Source organism: Motacilla alba, chromosome 1A, assembly GCF_015832195.1.
Source record: "Motacilla alba alba isolate MOTALB_02 chromosome 1A, Motacilla_alba_V1.0_pri, whole genome shotgun sequence".
Classification (NCBI taxonomy): domain Eukaryota; kingdom Metazoa; phylum Chordata; class Aves; order Passeriformes; family Motacillidae; genus Motacilla; species Motacilla alba.
The window spans coordinates 39,527,515-39,551,624 of NC_052031.1; the positions used below are offsets into that span (position 1 = coordinate 39,527,515).

The window sequence follows — 24,110 nt, forward strand, 5'->3', positions numbered from 1 at the left end:
ATGGAGTTAAATCACCCTAGTAAACTTCTGTGTAGGTAGTGTCGTGTGGTATGGACTATGGATTTATACTTATTTATCTGGTGTATCTGAATTTCCGCGTCTCTGGGGTATAAAACAGCTGCACCCTGTCACAGGAGATCTTAAAAACACCTGTGTTAGCTGTATATAAAAACAGTCTCTCCTCGATTTGCTCGGCTTCACAACTAAAGATGTAGGTGTAAATGGCACTACAGAGTTCAAGCAGTTCTTCAAATGGAATACAGGTACTCATGCTAGGGATTCCCAGTGGAAGTGAGCAGCATTTCATTACCAACTAAAACTGGTAACATGAAGCTTTCTGTTACTCTATCATACCCAAGCTGCTTCTGTAAAGTATTTGAAACCACACTACCTTTTTTTCATCATGAAGGGAGATGGTTCTCTCAATTTCTGATGTTTTTTGAAATTAGTATTTGTTCTGCCTGCATCAGATGTACACATAAGAAGGAAATGTATATGTATAATTATTTGTTCAAGAAAGTAATTTTGTGATAACAGAAAGAATTTACATAGTTTGAGTAAAACTAGTATTTTTTTTAATTCAAATTTTCAGTTGTCCAGGCAATATAAAACAGTCCCCAGATCCATTTGTTTGCATTAGTTTGTAATATCTGCTTGTTTTTCAGAATAATGTAAAAACCTATCAGAATTTTGCATAAAAACAGGAAAAATAAAATTTGTTTTAAAAACCGTAATTTTCTCCAAAAGGTATCGTTTTCCCTGAGCTGAAATATAAACAGTGTGTTATCCTGCAGAAAGCAGGGAAAGAAGTAAAAAAATGCTTTAGAAACTTTTGTAGCTAAGGTGATAAATAAACTGCATATGTTGATATAAACAAATTATGCCTTTTCTATCTGGAACCTCAGCTTTTGTAAGTTAGGTAATTGTTCTGGATTTCTACCTGTTTGAAATGCCTAATTTGGATTTAGTACTCTCTGACATAGCACTTCACCTAGCATTGCCCCATTCAGTCTTCTGAGTTCATAATAGAGAAAAGAGTAAAGGTGCAGTATGTGGTCATTGTCCAAAGTGACAGTGCTGCTTTGGATTAAAAACAACTTTTATTTCTGTCAAGAAGTTAAATGTCTGTTTCTTCTCGTTCCAATTCTGCTTCTTTTTCTGATGAGCCTATCCAGACACAAAAATGTTCAAACATAAACAAAAAGAGAGACCTTTTTTCTTTTTAATTTTTTTTCCTGTCTGTTTTTCTTTAACCTGATATGCTTACAAATTAAGAGCTTTTTAGGATGCTGTATAGACCTTAACAATTTTAAAGTTAAGGAAATTCTTCAAAGAGATGACAAACACTTGTTTCTGCTATTTGTATTGTTTAAATATTTCAGTCTATTTTTCCTTTTGTCAGTTCATAGAGTCTATATTAGATTTTAAGTATTGTCATAACAGTTTATTATAAAAACCCCAGATGTTTAAGAAATAGACAGATCCCTTGGGGTTTGGGAAAAATAGAGAAAACGCTGGGTTTCTTATGAGCTCAGTTCAATTCCCCACTCTCTTTTAAAGAAGTAACACACTTGGCTCTGTTCCCAGCATGATCTGATCGAGAAATGAACATGGTTTTTGCCTAATGATCAGTTTCTGGACAGATGAATACATACTGTGCATAAAGCAGAAAATGGGAAAGTATATTAATCTGCCTGGTCTTGTGGAAAGGTCCTGTTTTCTAGGAGCATACTCATCAGTAATGATCCAGTTTCTTCTACCATCACTCAGACTTACCATCAATTTAACTAGATCCAAGTGTACTGCAGCACTGGACCTCTAAGAGAAACATGGGGTTTTTCCCAGGGGAGTGATTCTGAGCTCCTGCTTTGGCTGGGTGGCACAGAGGTTGGCAAGTGAGTGCTTGGTGTTCTCCACAAGCAGGTACCCCATGATGGAGGTTGACTCCATCTCATTAGACCATTCTCCAGCAACACTGAAGTGAGTGATTTTCTGCCATAAAGGTGTAACAGTTCTATAACCAATCCATAGGGTAAATAAAGAAAAGGCAAGTTCATCTTCCTCTGAATTTTCCCAGGATCACTCATAGCTTTTGGTAGAGGTATCTCCCTCTTGATCTTGTCAGCAAATCTGCAGCATTAACAAGCTGTACAATGTGATTGTTTATTGTCCCTGCCCTTATATTTCATGTATGGAAAGGTTAATGTGATAAATGAGACAAAAATATTTTTTTTTTTTCAATAACAAGGAAAAAATAGTACAGTTTTATAGTTGTAGCCATTGTCAAATATCTGGTCAGGTATTAAATATACTATATCTTTAAAAACCGAGTTTTACAGGGTGTTGAATGTTGCTCATTCATCCATAGTTCAGAAATTTACTCTTGTAATAATTTAGTAAGTTTTTAATTAAAAATTACTACCCTGAAAATATATAAACAGCGAAGTATATATTAGCGTTTTTTTTTCCTGATTGATCACAAATCCTTATTATTACAGGTTGTGTTAAAGTGTATTTATTTTCCTAATCTGATACAGGTATCAAACCAGATGAGTTTATGAATAATAAGAAATCACATGAAGTGCAGGTGATGTCAGAGCTGGTAGACAGCATAGCAAATTATTGTGGGATAAAGCAGGTAAGAAAGCATTTCTTACTTTGTGTTACCAGGTACCTTCTGAGTTATTCTCCTTTTTGTGTGCAAATACATCACTTTGATGGTCTGTCAATGCTGTTCTTATTTTTCCTGTACATAATTGGAGCTAATGAAGAGCTGTTGGGACCAAACCGAAGGACAGTTTTGTTTACAAATGTATTGTTCCAAAGGAACTGCCTTTCAGTGACTCATAATCATACTCATGAGTAATTTTAAAAAGTTATGATCGTCCTCTATGTGTTGAGCAGCTAAAAACTGTTCTGCTTTTTGGACCAGTACTGCCTTGTCAGTATTATATTGCTGGCAGTTTTGCACATATGTCAGTAGGAGAACTGCCTTGTGTCATGCACACAAGGTTCTTACACAGAGACCAAGGCAGAAAGCGCCTCTTATTCTGACACAAGATTTAAATAATTTCGTACTGTTTAATGCTGTTCACCTTTGTTTAACATGGATTGAGATCTGTAAATTGGAAAAAATCTAGTTATGATGTTTTTAGTTTGAAGAGAGACCAATTTAAGCAGAGATTTATGTAAGAGTGTGTATGAAATACATTTGGTAGAACATGTATGACGCCTGGACGCCCAACACCATTATCACCAAGCAATTACTCCATGAGTTGGCTGTTTCATTCATCAGATGCTAGGTTTGTCTTTGGGTGGTGAAGAGTTGCAGGATTCCTTTCTTAAATTTGATTGTAACTTAAACCTTTTTTATATATACATGTAATTATGGTTGCACAGTACACTAGATCACTGTTTCAGTAAAACCTTGTAGAGGTTTATTTATGGATTTGTTGACAAAACACAAGCACCCCAGCAATACTTGACATTTTTGAACAATGTGTTTCACATTCTGTTGGACAAAATGCACCAATACCGTTTCCTCAGTTGACATACATATGTTTTTTTGTGAGCTTTTTCAGTATTAAACCTTACGTTAGATTCCATACCTTAGGACTATATTGTGGTAAGGCTAAATTTTTCAGTATTTGAGTGAGCTGAGTCCATTTATATTCAGTTTAGTGTCTCTAATGCTGGTAACTGGCCAATGTAGCTTCATCCTTGCTTTAAACTGGAGGTGACAGGGGACTCTCAAAAGACATTTTATTCCTTTCTACTTCTGAACTGCACTTGCTTTCAATGCACGGGGCTGTAACTGTAAATGGAGACTTATTTCTTCCAGGCTAATTAATACTCATTCCCACTAAGATTTGTGGAGAACAAACTATATTTGTTTAAAACCAAAGGTTAATAAGGTACCTGCCCAGATTTTATGGTGAGGGTTTTTCTCTGAGTATTCTTTTTTGTAAGTAAATATGTATGAGTATAGTTTAAAATTAATGTACCTGCAGCATCCCAAGTTGCTGTTGCTCCCACCGCAGGGAAAGCCCCAAAATTTGGATTCAGCTCTGAATTGCTGAAGCTGAACTTTGGTTAGGAGGTTATTTAGCTCAGACTGAATTTAATTTAGATAAGTAAATGATGCTGTACTCTTGCTAGATTTGGGTCAGGCCTTTGTGGCATCCTTGGAAACAGAGATCAAAATTCTCGGTCCTGACCATCTGTTTTGTGAGGAGCAGCTGATGAAGACAAAGTTATAGGCAGTGTTCTTACAACTGGGATTGTCAAGTAAATAGAGAGCTTTAATTAAGGCCAAACATTACTGGGTGAGACACAATTAGTTTGTGAGCATCTGCGATTGCTTACAGCAATGGAAGGCAGGATCTCCAGCAGCCCTTGAAGAGCCAGCCACAATGACAAGTGTGGGTGCCCTCCACAGCCCCAGAGTGGGTGTTCTCTGTAGAGAACTGAAATACAGTATTGTAGAGAACTGAAATACTTGTGAATGTCTTGTATTCTCTCATGAGCATGTTGTTTTGTCTTTTTTTACCTTTTGTTTCAGGCACATATTAGTTGTTAAGTCCTTTCATGTACTAAAAAGCTGTAGGAGAGTATAGTTTGCTTACAGTGCAATAGTAAGTGGTCTCTGCATTTGCTGGAAAGTGGTGTTTCATAAAGCGTTTTCATTTAGATTTCAATAGTTCCTGTGAGATTCAGAATGAAAGGAAAGCAAAAACCCTGTTCAGAAAGCAAAAAAGTAAAGCCATCCTAATAACTTAACTGAAGTTTCGATGGAGCTGGTTACTAATAAAATCACAAAGCAGTCCTTACTAAGTATCTGTCAGTATGCTGCAATTTGATCCAGGGATTAATACTTTTATCAGGTAGCTTGGAGTATCCCTATACATGGGGTTATTTTCTGTGTACTTTTTTAAAATATTATAACATTAAATGAAAGATATTATTGCAGTGTATCACTAAATATGAAATGCTGACTGCTCTATAATAATATTTTCCATTTTAGTCGTATACTATAACAATATTTATTCGTGCAAAGTTACAAATCCCTTATATATGAAAAGAGCTTTCCTGTTATTGTGGAAAATAAAAAAAAAGAAAAGCCTCCTTCTTAGTCTTTAAAAGCAACTCTTTTTGGTTTTTTTTTCAACTTAAAAAAAAAGTAGCAATTATAAATTTTTAGGAGTTTTTCCTTATTGATTTTTTTCTGTTCTTCTTGCAAAACAAAATATATGTAGCGTTTAATTAAAAAATCTAGAGCCATGAAAACACATGTTTTACAACAGCACATGTCCTCAGGGTGTTTCTTTCAGATATTACAGATCACCGACAGCTTGAAAAATGCCCTCCATTTCAGCTCCATAACCACGTTGTATAATGGGTGGTAGAGGATGTTGCTCTCTGTTGGTATTTTATAATGTACAATAGTAAATAGCAAAATAAGAATAGCAGCAAAAATGTTATTAATGCTATAATCACTTCTAGGTTTATGCTTTTAATTTAAACATTAAAGCAAAATAACTAAAGGGCCTTTTTTTCCCAGTAGTTTGCTGACCCTTTTAAGCACTGTTCCTATCATATAAGTGGAACTTTTTTTTTTAAAGAAGTTCTTGATTAAACTCTGAAAAGAAGCCAGTGTTGACTCCTCTCTGCTTAAGCACACATTTGTTTTATTTAATGTATTGGTCAAAGTTTTCCTTGGAAATTGCAGCATGTGCAGCAAGACTTGGAGTGTATAATGTAAGGATGATATAATTCTGCATTCAGCATCCATTACATTTGTGATTTGGTAAGCTGGGAAATGTTGGAATGCTTGATTGTGCCAGAAACTGTGTTTAAACATAGGACCCAACTCACTGTGGACAGGACCTTTGAGGTTTATTATATCATGGAAATTTAATTTTAAATGTTCACGCTTGACAGATATGCTATGGATTGCTTATTACATTTCCCTATGTAATCAATGGAAGGTAAAGCAGGGAATCATTTAATTCAGCTTATTTATTTAGCGCAAGATCATTGCTTGCTATTTTTAGTCAACTTTTCCTTTTGTTTCTGAATTCCAGTGCTAATTTAACAATGTGTTGCTATTTTCTATTTACTTGAGCAACTTTCCGCAAGCTGCAGCTGGTCCCTACAGCCACTAGGGGTCACGCTTAGGAATTATTCACTACCCCTCTCTTGGGTCCAAAAGCTGCTTTTTACTGAAAAAATTCAGAACTTGAAGAAGTGGAGGTGTGCATATTCTACATAATTGCAATGTCTGTTAAATAAAAGGGTGGGTAAAATTATTCCTTCAACACTTCTCTTTCATTTCAAATGACAGAAGCACAGAATGGGTCAGGTTGCAAGGGACCACAGTGGGTCACCTGGTGCAACCTCCATGTTCCAGTGGGGTCATCCTAGAGCACATGACACAGGACAGTGTCCAGATTATTCCTTAATATCCTAATATTCCAGTGCTCGGTCACCTGCACAGTGAAGGAGTTCTTCCTCATATTCAGGTGGAACTTCCTGTGCATCAGTTCTGCCCATTGCCTCTTGTCCTATTGCTTGGCACCACTGAGAAGAGCCTGGAAACATCTTCTGACACTCTCCCTTCACATACTTATACTCTCAGTTGTCTCCTTTCAAGGCTGAACAGGCCCAGCTCCCTCAGCCTTTCCTCATAAAAAAGGTGCTCCAATCCCTTCATGATCTTTATTGCCCTCCGCTTAACCTGCTCCACGAGCTCCTCCTGTGCTGAGGTGCCCAGAACCGGGCACAGTGCTCCAGGTGTGGCCTCAGTAGGGCTCAGTAGAGCCGAATATTGGTGATAAATGTGGCAAATAAATGACATTTTAAAAAGTATGCCTAGGTTGTATAATTTCCATTTCATTCCATTCATTCCTGTAGAGATTTATTTTAAAAATTTGATGGTTCTAGCTTGTCTAGATTGCAAATATTCATCAATATCATATGATGACTACCCATGAGAATGCCATGTGCTACCTGAATAAACAAATTTCACCTAGTAGTATTCTCCACTGTTTTGCATAGTCCTTAGTGACATTGGCTCAGATTTTTCTTTCTAATTCCATGTCTGTCCAAATCTTTTTTATTAAGATAATGAATAAATCTTTCTTTCTCATTGAGTAAGAATATTGCTGTATTGAATATTTTTACCTGGTAAAAAACTATGCAGTTGAGTTTAAGATGCATCAATGTAGTGTATGCTGCAATATAGGCTTAGCAGTATCAGTCTAAGCTTTCTTCTGAACAAGTGACAGACCAAGAACAAAACATAGGTGTTCTTGAATCAAACACTTCCAGGAACTTCTACAAATAAGTCATTATATCTAGTCAATATTAATTTTGGTAGATAACTGGACAGAAGTGAACATTATCATTTTCTTTCCTTAGAGAAGTGTCACTCTGCCAATTCTTATAAAATATTGTGTTATACATTTATTACATATTAAAATATACATTATATAAAGGTGTGATTATGTATTGAAAGGTCTCAGGTTATTCTTGTTTCTGCTAGCACTTTTTAAGAGTATTTCCTTCCTGAGTTACATCAGTCACTGAACTAGCACATGGTATCAGCTATGACACAAATTAAACTGGTACCTATCACTCCTTCCTCCAGAATGGGCAGTGGAAAGTACATGTGGCTTATGAGCCCATTTGTTTACTAGAAAAGCATCCTCATGTTAAACAAAGCTGTATGGATTGTTTTCACAGAATGGGAAAGCAGAATAAACAAGCATTCTGACATAAAAGAGTATCCATATCACCCATCTTTAGGTCAGATCTGAAGGGATTACATTAAGTGCTGAAACTAAGAATGCTTTTTTGCTGTACACCCACTGGATGTAGGCTCCTTAATGTGGGAATAAGGTGCCTAAAGCTGAATACTGTGAACTGTTTATTTGCTAACTCTGACCCGATTTAGCAAGGGCAGGTGGAATTGCTGGTGGTTTATGGTTTGGTTTTTTTTTTTGGCAGAAGAAAGGTCTGTGTCAAAAAATATACTGAAAGTCTTTACAAGAAGCAGGGCATGTGAATTGCATAAACATTGCAGTGTCTATTTTCTGGAGCACATCAGTTAAGACTTAATTCTGTGTTTTAAAGTCAGAAGGTGGACCAACAAAGCAAAATAACTAAGTGCATTGAGAATTATGGTGCTAATAAAGTAACTATTCAATCCATGCTTAAATTTTTAGGGAATAATTTTGCACATAAAGTGTGCCTTGTTGCTCATTAATATAGCAATTTTCTTTTTCTTTATTTTTTCTCTGTTATCTAGGTGATTGATATAGGTTCTGGGAAAGGCTACCTGAGTTCATTTTTGTCCATGCAATATAACTTAAAAGTTTATGGCATTGACTCCTCAAGCTCCAACACAAATGGTGCTCATGAAAGAAACAGAAAATTGAAGAAACACTGGAGAGCCTATCAGAGTCGAGGAAAAGAAAGCCTCAAAAGCCAGAGTTTGGAAATGGCAAATGACAGGCCAGTGGAAAATGAAATTAATTGTAAAACAATCAATGAAGAGCTCTTAAATAATGCCAGTAGTCTTCAAAATCCGGGCCAAGTGATGATCCAAGATTTGCTTCCTTCTTGTGGTTTCACAGAAATGGCTACGCTTGAAACCAGCACAGAAACTGAAGCTGATTTAGTGACTGGGACACAATCTCATGAGACCAAACTTTCTGAAGAGGTTCTTGCTGTTCTAAATGTTCTTCCTGTTGATGCTGTAGAAGATTTTTCTTCATCTCGTTGTAACTGTGGGGAACTCTGTGAAGAGGAAAAAGTACAAAGAAAAATGACATCTCTCAAGACTAAAGCAAGAAAGTCAAGTGAATCGAACCTGTATTTTCCATTGACCTCTTGCATCACTGCAGAAACAGAACTCAATGACATCATAACAGATCTGGAGGTTATTTTACTCTAAGTATTTACTATATTTAGATTGTCTGTTGTCTTTATATTGCCATTTTAATATGTACATTTTTGCTGAGTGTACATAGAGTACTGTCTCTGGTGTAAATGAATATTCTGGCCCAATAATGGTTTTTAACCAGGTAGCAGAAGTATGTCTATCAGATAAAGATTGTATTTCTATTTTGATATATGTGTTGGGATTTTTTGAATCAGTCTTTATAATTTATGAGGTAGATAATAATCGGCTGTCAAAGTTAAGAGCATATTTAGGTATTTTACAATTGTCATTATAGATAAAATCTAATTATTATGAATTTATTATTATTTACCAGGTAGATGCATATATTAAGCATTGGAGTTTCAATTTTCCTAAAAGTTCTTACTTTTTCAAGTTACATATTTTTATACTTTTATTCACACTGGGAAGGCATAGGAGAATTTATTGTGTATAGTACTCAAGATGAAGATTTTGTAAAGAATGATTTTATTCTGACTTTACAGAATGACTTTAAGTTTATTTAGTAATTTACTAGCTGGCAGGGTTTGTGTCTACACAAACTAGCCCAAGTTCAGGTGCCAGTGGCACAAGTCTAGAAACTCTGAGGTTGTATGTTTAGTTTTCATGCCTGAACTTACATACATTGATTGAGTAGATGCATTCAGTCTTTTATTGAATGATAAAAACTTGTCTGGGTTCAGCAGTAACCAATTTTTATTCCAGGGCGTAATAATCTCTGATTCAAGACCATTGGTTTGTGCTGATGGCCCTATAACTTGAGCTATAAATGCGGCTGAGTATCTGAGAACATGTGGAGCAAGCTCATGTCTGTCTGCAAAAGACAACCTGAGCAGCAGGGTTTGTTGATGAAGCATATGCCTGTACATTTGCCCAGGTGTTGTATCCTCTTAGTGTGTCATTTGCACAATGTTAAAGGTGGAAGAAATCCTTTATTACTGCTTTTCTTGATATAAAAAATACTGTCAGGGAACATGAAAGAGGAAATCAGGGGTTTTACTGTTTCAGACATGAATGCACTATGTAGTACAGGTGGGTGAGATAATCAGATAAAATCAGAACGATGATAGAACAGTATCTAAATTGAGTGACCCTGGCCTCGTTTCTTGTTGATAACCTGGAAGAGTGAAGACTCTGGGGAAACTTTATACCACCTTCCAGTACCTAAATGGGACCTTACAAGAAGGCTGGAAAGGTAATTTTTAAGAGGGCATGTAATGATATAACAAGGGGGAATGGCCTTATGATGAAGGAGGGTAGATTTAGATTAGGTAGATAGGAAAAGGAAATTCTTTACTATAAGGATGATGAGACACTGGAAAAAATTGCCAAGACTTGTGGATGCCACTAGAAGTGTTGAATGCTAGGCTGGATGAGGCTTTGAGCAACCTGGTCTAGTAGGGCAGGGGGGTTGGAACTAGGTGATCTCTAAGGTCCTTTCCGACCCTAATGACTTTTTGATTCTCTGAGTAATAAATATGTCTGGAATTCAAAACAATGCCATGGTTGCCATGTGGATCCCAACTAATAATGTCTGAAGGGAAATATCTTGTTATGAATGATGAAAAGAGAGAGAATTTTCATGGAGAAATGGAGGCAAAAGCAAAGTTGCAGAAAAAAAAGAAAGTAGGAAATAGAATGGACAGAAGAGCAGAGCATCTGAAGCTGAAATTCTTACTTTGTGCTGTGAAGGAGAATGCCCATTTGTTGTTGAATAGTAGCGGGCATACTGCGAAACTGTCAGTACTGCTGTTTGGAAAATGACAAAGCTGCTCTTCACCTTATACCTGTATTTAGGAAGTTGGTTTGATTTCAGCAACTTAAACTAGCAGAAATGCCTTAGATAGGTCCAGCCAGATTTACAGCAAGGAATCTTTGCTAAGAAGAGCAGCAGTGGTACTAATAACAAGAATAGGAAACCTAGGAAAGACTAGAGAGAATGGTCTGTGCCCAGTAAACATGTAGATATTCCCATCTATGCAGCTATGTTACTCATAGTCCTGAACTTCTGCATCATGGCCAGTTTTCACCATAATTTCTTAGTACTGAAGAGCTTTGATTAGCATTGAAAAATTCTAGAACAGAACAGCATGAGTCCTCATGGAGTTGGGTATTTCTACCTTACAGCTCACTATTTGCACCACATTTGGGTTTTGGAGTTTGTCTTTATTTGTGCTCTATCAGTTGATGAAGGAGATGATTTATTGTTGCCTTTTTTCTTCTTAGGACTGTATGATGGTGGGTCTGCATACATGTGGAGATCTTGCTGCAAATACACTACGAATTTTTACTGCCAAGCCTGAAATCAAAGCCGTTTGCAGTGTGGGCTGCTGCTACCATCTGTTGTCAGAACAGTTTGAAAACCAAGAAGGTAATTCTTCCGAGCTTAACTTGTGGCTGCCAGTTAGCATGTTCAGAGTATTATACCTTTTAATTAATAACCTCCTTTTGTTTGTTTCTCTCCAGTGGCTTATTTTGTACTGGTTTTATTTAGTTTATGAGTGTCATTCACTCCCAGATGCATTGTTGCCTTTCCATTATGTCAGCATTCCTAATATTTTTACTGAGATTAGGGAAATAAGTGCATATGGTTATAACTACAGCTGGTTTTATTTCATTAACTCACTTATAAATGTATAGACTCTTTTAATCCAGTATGTTTCCATCCTTTTGAAATACTTTGTACCAGATTTTGTCCTCGGCTGTCTGCGTGCAACATCTGATTATGTAAATTGCACACACACAACAATGAGCAGAATTAAGATTTTGGAATGTAAGGTAATACTCAAAAAACAAGTCATCTGGGTGCCGTGCCAGTCTTGGCCCATCATGAAGCAGTACATATGTAAGAGTTTTTCTTGGGAAGATAACATGAAAATTATTTGTGGATTCAGCATATAGGCAAATTTTCCTACGAATGGGAGGGAGGGGGTTTCATATTTGAGAGAAAGTTGGTATTTTTGTTTGAAATTGTGTATAATGAAAAATTTTTAGGGAACTGGCTTTCCTGAGACAAGTGGTACAAAACTGATACGTGTATAAATGACCATCTGCTGACATGCTACAACCTGATGATCATACCAGTAAATCTGAGAAAGGGGTGGCTTGGCAAGGTTTACTTCAGCTCTTTTAGGGAACTTCGCTGACACAAAGGCACATGGGACCCAGGTATTCCTCTTTAAGAGTTAGCTGCTTAAGTAATCACAGCACAGCTCCACACTAACCATGATACATGCTAGCTCTTTCTTGCTTTAATAATCTTTTCATGTTGTTTTTAATTAGCTCTGCAACTCTTTTAAGAGTTTTTTTCAGTCTTAGTCTTAGTCTTAGTTTTTTAGTCTTTATTAGTCTTAGTAATTTCAAAATACTTCAGCTCACTCCAAAAGCAAAGGAAAAGAAAGTACAATTGAAATTTCTGTGCTGCAGAAATGCAGTTAGAGAAAAAATATACAGTTACTTTTATGTCAGAGTTTTAAGAAATGAAAAACTTTTCAGGTACTTCTCATTAAGTCTGAGTGTCTGAAACATTTGGTTGTTTCTTATCATTGCAAAGAGGGCACGGCTTCCTGTGCTACCTATATAGGATTACTTTTTGCAGACCTGTGCATAAACTCAGACACCCCCAGAGGATCAGGCATGATAACCTTTTCAAAGTTCAAACAAACAGATATATGTACATGGTTAGAAGAGATACGGCAGTTTCATAGCAGTATGAAAATGAAGTCAAATTGCATGTTGGATTGATTTTACTCTGCTTGAAGGACCAAATTATTCTCAAAGGAGAACATTTGGACAGAACAAAAGGAAATTACAGTATACTTCTTTTAGGAAAGAAAATATATATATTGTCCAAGTAATGCTCAAAATAATTTTTTTTTACTATTACTATGAGAGTGCATATTCTAAAATGTATAATGCTGTTGCATTTACCTACTAAGTCATCTACCATATGGCTTGTTCTTAAATGTGCAGTGGAGGGCTAAGAGAACAAGGATTGACAATATCTGAGAGTTAAGATTTCTTCAAATGGAAAATGGGAAAAAATTCAGACTGTATCTTGTGTCAACATTTCCTATGCATGGACTTCAAACTGACAAAGCATTTTGAAGGATGCTAGGGGACTCTGTCGCTTATCAGATGGCATTGGTCCAACAATTCAAGCAGTAAATGAGCAGCTGTCGGAAGCAAGTGGATTTTAATACTGCTTCCAGAATGGATCAAATCATTTAAGTAACAAGTAACTTCTGGAGGTCATCTGGCCAGGTCATGGCACAAAGCAGGGCCAGCTTAGATCGTTTCAGTCAGGATCTTGTCCATTCATGCTTTGAATATCTCCAAGGACAGTGATTCAGTCTCCCATTTCAATGTTTGCCCTCACCATGAATTTCTTTCCTTCATATCCTTTCAGAGTTTGCAGCTATTGTGCATTATCTATTGTCTTTTTTATTTTGCACTGCCAAGAATAGTCCAGCCTAATCCTTTTTGTTGTCTTTCCTTTAGGAAAACAGCAGTTAGATGCCTTCTTGACCTTCTTTGCAGCCCTTTAGTGCTCTTGCCACCAATAAATTCATTTCAGTCATTATGGTGGGCTGAAGAGCCCAAAGAAGCACTCCAGATACTCTCACAAGTGCTAAAAAGGGAGAATAATCACATCCCTTAATCTGCAGGCTTCACTGTCAAGCTTCAGATTACTATCAATTTTCTACCTATTTTAGAATGCACCTGTCTGAGTCATATCTTTCCATTTTGTCTATAAAGATACTAAGCAAACCTTGCTGAAAGACTTCATAAAATCAAGATATATGCTGACTATGCTATCCCATAGTTCTTGGAGCCAGTCACTGCCTCAGAAGGCAGTAGTTTGTCAGTGCCTGATGAATTCCTGCCAGGTAGTGTCAACCTTCTTCTTACTCTTCATGGGCCTGGGCATGGTTTCCAGGAAAATGTGCTTCATAAACTTGTTGAGACTATCTGAGCTTATTCAGTTGAAGATGAGTGTGGTCTTCACCTGTTTCCTGTAATCAGGATGGACATGACCTGTTAAAGATGATAGAGTATGGTCTTCATGGGGCACCGGTGAGTTATGTGGTCCTGAAATGCATCCCATCTGGCCACATGCAGTTGTGTACTTCTGGTTGGCCTGTGTGGTACTTCAGCCAGTATGATCTCTGCTGTAGATAGTCCTTTGCTCGCCCAGGCTCTGACAATGAACTCAGGAAAGCTACTGGCTACTCTAGGCCATCAATCAGAGATGGCAGAGACTTGTAGATGCTTTGTGTGGAGAAACTGGTTTGAATATTAGGAAGCAGGTTTAAAGCTACATCTCTGGAGTGACAGATCTTCCTAAGAAGCAAAGAGATTTGGGCAGAACTTGCTGCAACACAGGAAATGACTTACTCATTTGAAATCAGTCCAGTAAGCAAGGGCTTGCCTGCAAGGACACAGTGGGAAGTTCTGTTATAAAGCATTCTACAGTTATTTTATCTAGACTGAGTAGCCTCAAAGTTTATCAAAATCTGTTTTTAAACTGTCATTTGTCCTCTTTAACAACTTCTTTATTTTCTTGAGGTGTGCACCCTTAAAGTCAAGGTTGTGGCAAGTCCACCTCAAAGCTCTTGCCCCCAAAGTAGCACATTTTCCATCTTTGTTGTTTCTTTAATGTAAACTCAGAGGGCTGTGCTCATAAGCACAGTTGAAGCAGAGGAGTCAGCTCACAGCAGAGCTGCAATGGACTTCTGCTTGCCATAAATTGGTATGACTGGACAGTATGTTCTTTGGCACTTAAGATTTAATACCAAGATCGGTCTTGTTTGAGGCAGGTGAAAAATTCCTTTTTCACTTCGTATTAACTGGAATTAACTGGAATTCATACTCATAGGAATAAAATTTACCTATTATGATGCCTAACATGGTGTTTATAAGTCTGAGGTGTTGAGTTGACAAAATATCACCAAATTGTTACTGTGGTGTTTTTGTTGGACTACTGAATTACCTTGGTTGTCACAAGTTTGGGATTTTTTTTTGTTTCTGAGATGACTTCAGGGAATAATGCATTACATTTCTCACATACTCTAAAAATAGTACAGATATTGCAAGATTGGCTGATTCGGTTTGATGTTGGACCTGCTATGAATACTTTGTGAGCATTTCTGATAAAAGTAGGTGCCAGCAGTCACAATCATTAATAATAATGTAATCAGTATACAGTGTCCTTCTGTGTGTCTCTAAATAAGCTGAATTCATCTGGAAATTTTTGTAATGGGACCACATTTCCAGTTATGCTGGGAATAACTTGGAACTGTTAAGATCATGAAAGCCTCTGCTTTGATTTATTAGTGGCTAAAACAACCAAGAGGCGCTGTGTAACATCAAATTTCAACTCAATTTTACAAAGTTGAAGCCAATGTCTTTTAACACCTGTCTTTAAATTTCACTGCTGTTATAAGCAGTACAAAATTCTAAGTTTCAGTTAATAAGGAATAATATGACAGCTCTTGGAAAATTCTAAGTAGTTTTACTTTGGCTGTCTCTAAGGAGAATTATCTGTTTATATAGAGATTCTTGTATGGATAAAATATACGCAGCCATTAATGTAATTGATTCCTTTGGGGGTTTTCTTCTCTGTTACTGCATTGGGTAGTCATTACATCAGAGTAGAAAGGATTTTACTATTTATCAGAGACATTTTACTTAAACCTATTTGCATAGTGAGCCATTATGTCCATTTTTCTGGGAAAAAAATCAGTTTGCTAATGATTTTTAGGTTAAAACAAACTCTGTGTCTCTGTTCAGGAGACATTCTTAGGAATTTTTGGAGCTGTTTTATCTTACATTCAGCTGACACATTTTTGGGGCAATGTACCAGCTGGTCTATGATTATCCCTAAACAGAGAAGAACTGAAAATGTAACATATTTTAAAAAAGATTTTACTTTCCTTGAAACGTAATTTGGGTTTCTGTGTTCTGATTCTCTTCTTTGCATCCTCCATACCACCAAATACATCAGTACCAGTCTAGAAACCAGTGAAATTCTTCAGTATTATGTCCTCTGTTTTGAGGAAAAAACACATGAATGTTGCTTTTGCTCTGGAGCTACTTTAACACCCACCACAGAGATGGGGTGTCTTTTTAATATATCCCTTGGGGCGGATTAGAGTGAAACAAATGACAGGTATATATGTGTGTGTGTGTTTGTGTGTGTGTGTGTGGAGGTATACATATTTTAGAACAATTGGGTTGCAATAGAAATGTAGCCATTTTGGTTATCTATAGTAATATGACATTATAAAAGCATGAAAATATCACTGAGGAAAATACACAAGGAAGAGAAAGAAATTATTAGCGTAGCTAGCAGAAAGGAAAGATATCACCACCCATTATTTTTGCTCTTCAGGAGCACTTTGCCCTTCAGATGTCCATTGGTTGAAATGATGGTCACAGTCTTGATCCGTCAGGGGTGGGGGAAGCCATGAAACAAACACTTCAGGGGTTAGTATAGGCTCAGTTCAGTTGGAAATGTCCAGGTACCTCCCCCGTGGGGGGAAGTTTTAACACTTTGGATCATGTGCAGTCCTCAGTGCATGTGGTCACGGCACTAAGCCTGACAGAGTTCAAGAAGTGTTTGGTGTGATCCTTGGGGTGGTGCTGTGAAGGGTTAAGAGGTGATCTTGATGATCCTTTGGGTCCTTTCCAACTCATCATATTCTTTGATTCTGTAATTTGAAATAGGAGATAGATGTAGTTGTATAGATACTTTCAGTGATAGCTATCTGATAGAAGCTCTTTTTGAGGTTGGCTTAAGTATGACAAAACATAAACTCCAGATTGTGTAAAGATTTCCAAAGTCAGGTCACTGCTGGGTAGAGGAGTTGTAAAGCACTCCAGGAAGCTGTGGAAAGTAGCTTCTTAATAAGGCACTCTGGAAGAAGTCAGCAAAGCTTTTGCAGAATAAACTTTGACTATTAAAAGCTATTAAACATAATTAAGGGAACCAAAGGGTTACAAAATGTAGTCAAAATTCACATACAAAATTTTATCAGACTTGTGAAACATGGGAAAGCCTTGGGTAAGGTAGATTCAGAGAACAAATACTACGAAACTGAATTTTCTAAAGGATTCCTTACACAAACATAATGGCTTGGTATCACTCTGTTCCACTCAAATATAAAAGATTACTCACTGTTTCGGGGTATTAGAGTACAGATGATTTATGTGTAGCCTAGGTATATTTTCAAAGATATTACACAGCCAGTGTCTTAAAATAGATACCACTGATACCATGGCAACAGAGGAAAACACTTCCAAGCAACAGATCAAAAAGCTTAATTTCCTTCCCAAGGCATCTTTAGATATTGCTGCATAGGGAACCTTTCCATGTATTTGTGACACGGCTAACTAGTCACTAAACCCAAGATGTTTTCTATAAAAATTGATTCTGAAAAAAAATACAAAACTTGAAAAAATACTAACAAGGTAAGCTTTACAGACATTAAGTGAAAGTATTACCTATTGAAGTTATTATGGTATTTTTCACAAATTAATGTAGAAAGAATATATTAAAACCTGAAACAATCTTACATTTGTATTTTTCTCAGTGTGTACAGAGTGTGAGGTAAGAATTGAGAATGCCAAAGTTTTAATGCACATAATTAAAACATACTCTAGGTTTGGGTTTTAGAAATTATTTTGGTGACAGTTGATTCTGTTTCCTGGAATTAGAGAGCATTTTTCTTCCCCACTGCCCTCTACTTCCCCCAGCAAAATCCTGCTTAGTCAGGAGACTTTTTTTGAAAAATACAAATTCAAGGAACAGTGAATTACATGGCCAAGGAAGATTTAGTCTTCTCCGTGAAGGAAAAAGGCAGTTTAGCAGTTACCTTTTTTTTTTTGGAATAACAGAAGTAGACTGAATATCTACAATGTTGTGGAAGACAGAGGCTATGGAGGATCTGAAAAAGGTTATTTGTGTTTTCGTACTACTTTGATGAAGTTTACAATATATACAAAGAAGCAAAGTAGGGTGTATGTGAAAAAAATGAGGAGGGTAATAAAGTTTAATTTCCACCGAAAAATCTCAGAAGAAAAAATGCCATTTCCATCCATTGAATTACATAATCAGCCAAAAGCAGCCATGAAGTTTAGGGTTAGGATTCAGAGATTCCCACAAGGCCTACAGCTCTAGGGACACAAGGGCTGGAAAAGGCATGCCAAGGGGAACACGATGCTGCGCCAACATTGCTGCTTCCACACCTTTCTGATCTGGCTCATCCCATGGAACTTAAGTCGGGCTTATTTTTCCCAATAACATTAAAGCTTGTTGGTCCTGTTGTTTTATAATGACCGTATTTTACTGTAAAGCTTTGTGAAGTAAAATTTGAATATTTGTACACTAATAATTGTAGTATTATTCTTAGAGATGAAAATCAATGGCCTAATATTAAAGGTATTGGAGAAGCTTGTCCCATTCTCTTGAACTTCCTTGTCATTATTTGTGCACATACAGAGTTGGCAACTGTGAAAAGGATTTTACCTTTATCTTACTTATATTGCCTTATTTTTTTTTAATAAATACCATATCAATAAAAAATATGATGTTTTGTTGCAATATTCGCAGCATTTTAATAAATGTGTGATTCCATCTTTTTTAGAGGTTAGGTTAGAGGTAAAGTCCTTGCTATTTACTAATATCTTCTAATAATAAACACCAGTATAGCTTCATCATCGAATGATGACCTAAAATTTCCCATTTTATTAACTGTTCATAGAAGGAATTCTGTCTGATTCGCTACTCTGTACTGAATTATAGCATGATTGCTTCCTGTGCTGTTGGACACTTGAGCTGTTTCCTGTGAAATATTCCATGGAATACTTAAAATATACTTAAAATGTTTCTTGAATGTTTTTTGAGATTTATACAGTTTAGAACAGCTGTTGTGTTGTTAGATAGAAGCACAATGTAGTGAACTATATAATATTAAGTATATCTGAAAAAGTTGCAGGCATTTTAAAAAATTCTTGCTTTTTAAAATGTAGCTTGTAAGTATATGAACTTTATAGCAATATGTTAATCCTAAAAAATTTTAAAGTGTGTTTGAGAGCAGACTGGATGTGAAAAAATAAATAGAATTTAAGGCAATGTTGTAGATGTGTGGTCAGCTTATATATACAAAAAATTTCTTTCAAACTTAAAGCATTAGTTTCCCTCTCTTTTTCTCCTACTTTACAGTTTCAATAATTTAAATGGAGATGATGCTTTGACTGATAATCTTTCCCAAAGATTTTCTGAATTATGCATGAATACAGTGCACTGATATTGAGATTGTAGCTGACAGGGTGGTAACTTTAACTTGAATGAATGATTAGTTTGCCTGGAGGACAGGGTATAAATTGGAAGAGATTTGCTTGAAAAGATCAAGGATTTAATCTTTCTAACTCAGTTTGCAATTTTTTATTTTGAAATATTTAAACAATTATATTAGAAAGACATATTAGTGAGAATCATACAATAGGAACCATGTCAGTCATTGTTTTCTTGCACTCAGTAAGTTCTTACTGCCATCCCTTCAGCAGAAATACCCATGCATTCCATGTACTCCATAATTAGACTTGAAGTTAATTAATATTTTAGAGGTTGTCATGAGGCACTTAAAAATTCTTAGTACATTTCTATTGCTGAAACCACTTGCAATCTGTTTGGTCAAATTTCATCTTTATTTCTAAAAAGTCTTCTTTCTCTTTCTGTTAATCATGCTAATAATTAAAATCCTATTCTTAAATTTCAGTTCTCAAGCCAGTATTCAGCCCCTAAGAGCCTCTGGTGTTCCTCAGGGTTAAAAGGAGAGCAAAGTGTGAGGTTGCCTGCAGAGGTTTCTTGCTTGCTTGCTGTTACTCTCTAGTGGTCGTCTGAGACTGGGCACTTCTGCCAGAAAGCCAAAGGCTTTCCCTCACTCCCATGAGTTGTGGGGAGGGCTCTTTGTAGTTGTTTTGGTTTTTTTTCTTTGCTTAACTTTTATGGAGTGAATTCCACTTATATGTATATATCTCCGACTGTTGGGAAATTTTCTGCTGTCCCCTCTTTTTAACCCCATTATATGATTTATTCTGAAATATGCCCCCATCGCCTTCCTGTGCTAAAAAGCCAGGATCTTGGCCAATTTGTGGGGTTTTTTTAAGAAAGCAGTAAATCTCATTCACTGTTCTAAAAATCGGCTGACAATGTGTTAATGAAAACTCTAAACATTTAGAGTTTGTGTACATTTAAATGTGACTATTAAGAACATCTATAAAGTAATCTCTGTACCAGTTTTCCCACATTTGCATTAGTGTTAAACATGAATAATTGTCTTGTTATTCAAAATACAAATGGTTCTGAAACTGAGCACAGATTGTGATGCAAATGCTTCTTGGTGTTTTGAAGAAACAGCAAGAGCCTTTGCAGCTGCTCTTTTCTGGAAAACAAACATTCTGCCTTGCAGCAGAATGTTGTTTCAGAACTGGAATAAACAAATACATATTGTTCTGTGTGATGTTTGAAAGATGTTTGGGATAGAATAAGAAGACAATGAGAAGTGGTACTGAAGCCCTGCTGCATGGAATGACTGCTTGGCCTACATCTTATGATTCATGGCGTGGTGTAGGTTGCCATGAGTATTTGCAAACTTTTCTCTTGTCCCTTTGACTGTTTTTTCAGTGGATTTTTGTAAAGGACACTCACTTAAAGTTGTTTTGGAAAATGTGAAATTATCAGAAACTCAGCATGAACCAAAAACATCTGTTACAGGGAAAACATGTTTTTTGTAGCACCACCACAAGTTTTGGTACTGGATGAGAACCGTTAAGTGTTTCTACTACTGTTCATCTTGCTCAATCCATTGTGTATTCTGTAAGAGGAAAAGCTGTGCCTTTTTTTTTTTTTCACTCCAAATTGCAGAATGCCACGACCAGGTCTGGGGATTTCCCATGTGTCAGTACTTGAAGGACAAAGGCTGGTGCTGTGGTCGCAATGCTAGGATGTCAGCATGCTTGGTATGATTCCCCTTCCTTTCTTTTTCTACTGAGAGCTTTGTCCAGATGTTACAGGATTCATTGTTTTTGGCTTCTGATCCTGAAGCCATGACTTTAATCCAAGAATCTACAGGATAACATCATTAATGTTGTAAGCATGATGAATTATATCTAAAAAAATAGTATTGACCTTCCAGCTTTATATATTTTATACTTGCTGGAGGCATGAAAAAATGAGTATTGATAGAAATATATTTTAAAGTGGACAGAAAGGCCAAAACTTTGCTGAAACCTAAACAAGGTAACCCCTCAGGATAATAGTTCTTGGCCAAGGACTTAGGGAGAAATAAGGTAATTGTAGAAGGATTGCAATCAGTAACTCCCTCAATGCCTTCATGATTCATAATATTGAATGTTCTAGCTGTTTAAAATCTGAACAACCCTGCGTAATCTAAAAACTAGAGGAGCTTTAAAATTCCATGTAGCTTAAGAGTCTGGAAACTTCTTTTTAACATTGCACCGAGAGATGAAGTACTTTTAAAGACTTAGCCTCATCAAGATAGGATGATGAGCTGTTGTCCAATTTGAAAAAACAGATAGGTACTGAAAATTTTGACCTCTGTTTCAGTTAGAAGACCACTATTCCTTCCCTCTATTAATTTTTAATTTATGGTATGCAGATAAATCACATCAGTTTCTGGCTAGGCTCTCTCTGTACCTCCATTATAGAGAAGAGTGTAGACTAAAGACTCAGTGTTGACTAATGTATTGAGGTTATGTAAACTTGAACTACCATGATAATTAAATGCTGTCAGGAGAAAATATAGGAGGACAGTTGTGTAGGATCTATAAGGCTTAAATGTGTTATCCTTGGCAAAGTAAAGGAAAAGAATTGTTCATTTTAGAGATGTAGCTGTAAAACTCAGCAGAAGTGCTTTCTAAAGGTGCCTTTTCTCTTTTTCTTGTCAGTGTCATACAATACCACTCCTTCCTCAGCTGACACATTAGCTGTTTCCTATTCCATTTCTTTTGGGAAGAAAAAGGTTGGGCTGTTTTTCAGCAGTGGTAGGAAGATAAATTTTAAAAGCAAATGACCCCGAAGATAGTACTGATCTTGCTATATATATCTACTTTAGGTTTCTCGCAAATCACAGAAATTTGTCAATTAAAAACTTTTTGTTTGAATATTCACAAAAGGTAAAGAGTTCTCCTGTGTAACTAGATACTGCTCCTGTTACGTTTGTAATTGTCTATATGCATTTTTCATGACTAGGATTTTCCTTGCCATGTAGGATGTACAAGGGAGCCAACACAGAGCCACTAAGCACCCACATTTCTTGGGGCTAATGGCTGGTTAGCAGAAAGTCTGCTGAGCAATGACACTCAGAGAACTGGTTGAATTGCCAAGGGCCAGAGGTGTTGGGCTAGAGTTCCAGCTTCACAGCCTTACAATATGTCTTGGAACCCATATCCATCTCCTTGGCAGCAGCAGTTAGGTGCTGCTATGAGAACTTATGCAGCAAAAGGCAAACCTAAAGCCATGAATGGAGGAACTGCAGCTATGTGGACTGTATTTGAAGAACAGTGTGAAATACAAGATCAGTTCTACAACAAGGAGAAGGAGTGGGTGATTGTGTAACAGGCAGTCTTATTTACTGTAGTGAAGTTTGGGACTAAAGGTGATAATAATCTGTAAATGATGAGGCATTTTTGGTTTGCTACCTAATTTGATGTAGTATCAGATAATCAGATACTGAGGTTTTGTCTTCATTTCTGCTATGATCTTTAAAACTGTTGAAAATTCTGTGGGCACACTATCTTTTCAACTGTGAAGGGGTATTACATGCTTCTAAATATTTGTTGTTCTTTGTCACTATACATGATAAAAATCAAGTAGTCTCACATCTACATCAGCATTTATAGTATGAAGACTCTAGTGAAAAATAATGCACAGTATTTTAAACTGCAGTGTCTCTGAAGTTACTTTATTTGCCTGTATATCAGCAGTTCAATTTATCTGAGTATTAGTGATTAAAATTAATATTGTCCATTGAACTAGTATCTACTTTTAAATTATTAAATATGCAAAGTTAATTGTTATTCAGTAGAAATAGATTCAAGAAAAATGCATTTGCTTTTAGCACTTTCACAGAAAGTAATCCTCTGAAATTCTTGTACAATAGAAAGAAAAACAAGCAAATTTTCCATGTATATATTTCCACACAGTTGGATGTCATTGCTTCTCCTATAAATAAACCAAAATAACAGGAGTAGCTGCTTATGAGTGCCTAAAGGTATTAACACTTTAAAGTGTGCAAGCTCATGTTATGTCACACCATTAATCTTTTAAAATGTCATCTCCTCTGACTTTTATACAATGTGTTTATAAAATGTTATGATAAAGAATAAACATATCAGCAATTTAATTCCTTGACTCTTAAAGGCTTTGGAGAGAGTTGCAGTTGGCCAAATGGTAAGTAATACTGTTTATTTTAGCCATTCTAAGATAAAATGTGTTTTTCCCCCTTGAATGTTCTTAATCCATGGCCTTTTATTGAACTTCTGCATATCTGGAATCTGAAATACTGGCCTACGCTATGTCAAATCTTGATAGATAGCATGTGTCATAGTGAAATCACATTTTTATTGCTGTGCTTGTACTTAGTGAATCTGTTTTCTTTTGACAATTAAGAGTCTGAGAAAAAAAAAAAGCACAGCTTAAAATTTAAGGCATTGAACTACCCTTCCTGACTTTCTTTGCTATCTTTCAGCTAATGCATAAATTCAGTGCAAGTGCCCTTCTGATATCCCTGGTTTGGATCACTCTATCCCAATGTTTTATCAACTAATGTAAAAATAGACATTGTTATGACAAAAGCTTGAACCTGTTAGAAACATTGTCATTCTCATTTTTAATCCCTGTATATTTTTTCCCTGTGAATATTTTGATTTATTACTGTGCAAGTTATCCTGAAGGGATGGTGGGCACCAAATGTGCAAGTATTTAAAAGGCCAGGCTGAGAGACTTCTTTCCATATTCAATAAGCCCACTGTCCCCAGCAGTCTTTTTCTGTGTATTTTTAATTGGCAATCATTAACTGGTTTTATGCAAACATATTTTCCACAGACAAATATATGAAATTCT

At 36.3% G+C, this 24,110-nt stretch overlaps 1 protein-coding gene across 5 annotated transcripts in view; it reads left to right on the forward strand.

The window, feature by feature from the left end:
- Positions 1-24,110, forward strand: part of METTL25 (methyltransferase like 25) — a 48,878-nt gene that overhangs the window by 6,996 nt on the left and 17,772 nt on the right. For 4 of the 5 annotated variants that reach the window (XM_038154289.1, XM_038154291.1, XM_038154290.1 and 1 more), the window contains exons 3-7: positions 2,538-2,638; positions 8,309-8,941; positions 11,189-11,333; positions 20,892-20,986; positions 23,409-23,438. In XM_038154289.1, coding sequence (XP_038010217.1) covers positions 2,538-2,638; positions 8,309-8,941; positions 11,189-11,333; positions 20,892-20,986; positions 23,409-23,438 — 1,004 coding nt within the window. The remainder of the gene's footprint in view (positions 1-2,537; positions 2,639-8,308; positions 8,942-11,188; positions 11,334-20,891; positions 20,987-23,408; positions 23,439-24,110) is intronic. The other variant, XM_038154288.1, reaches the window with a different exon arrangement.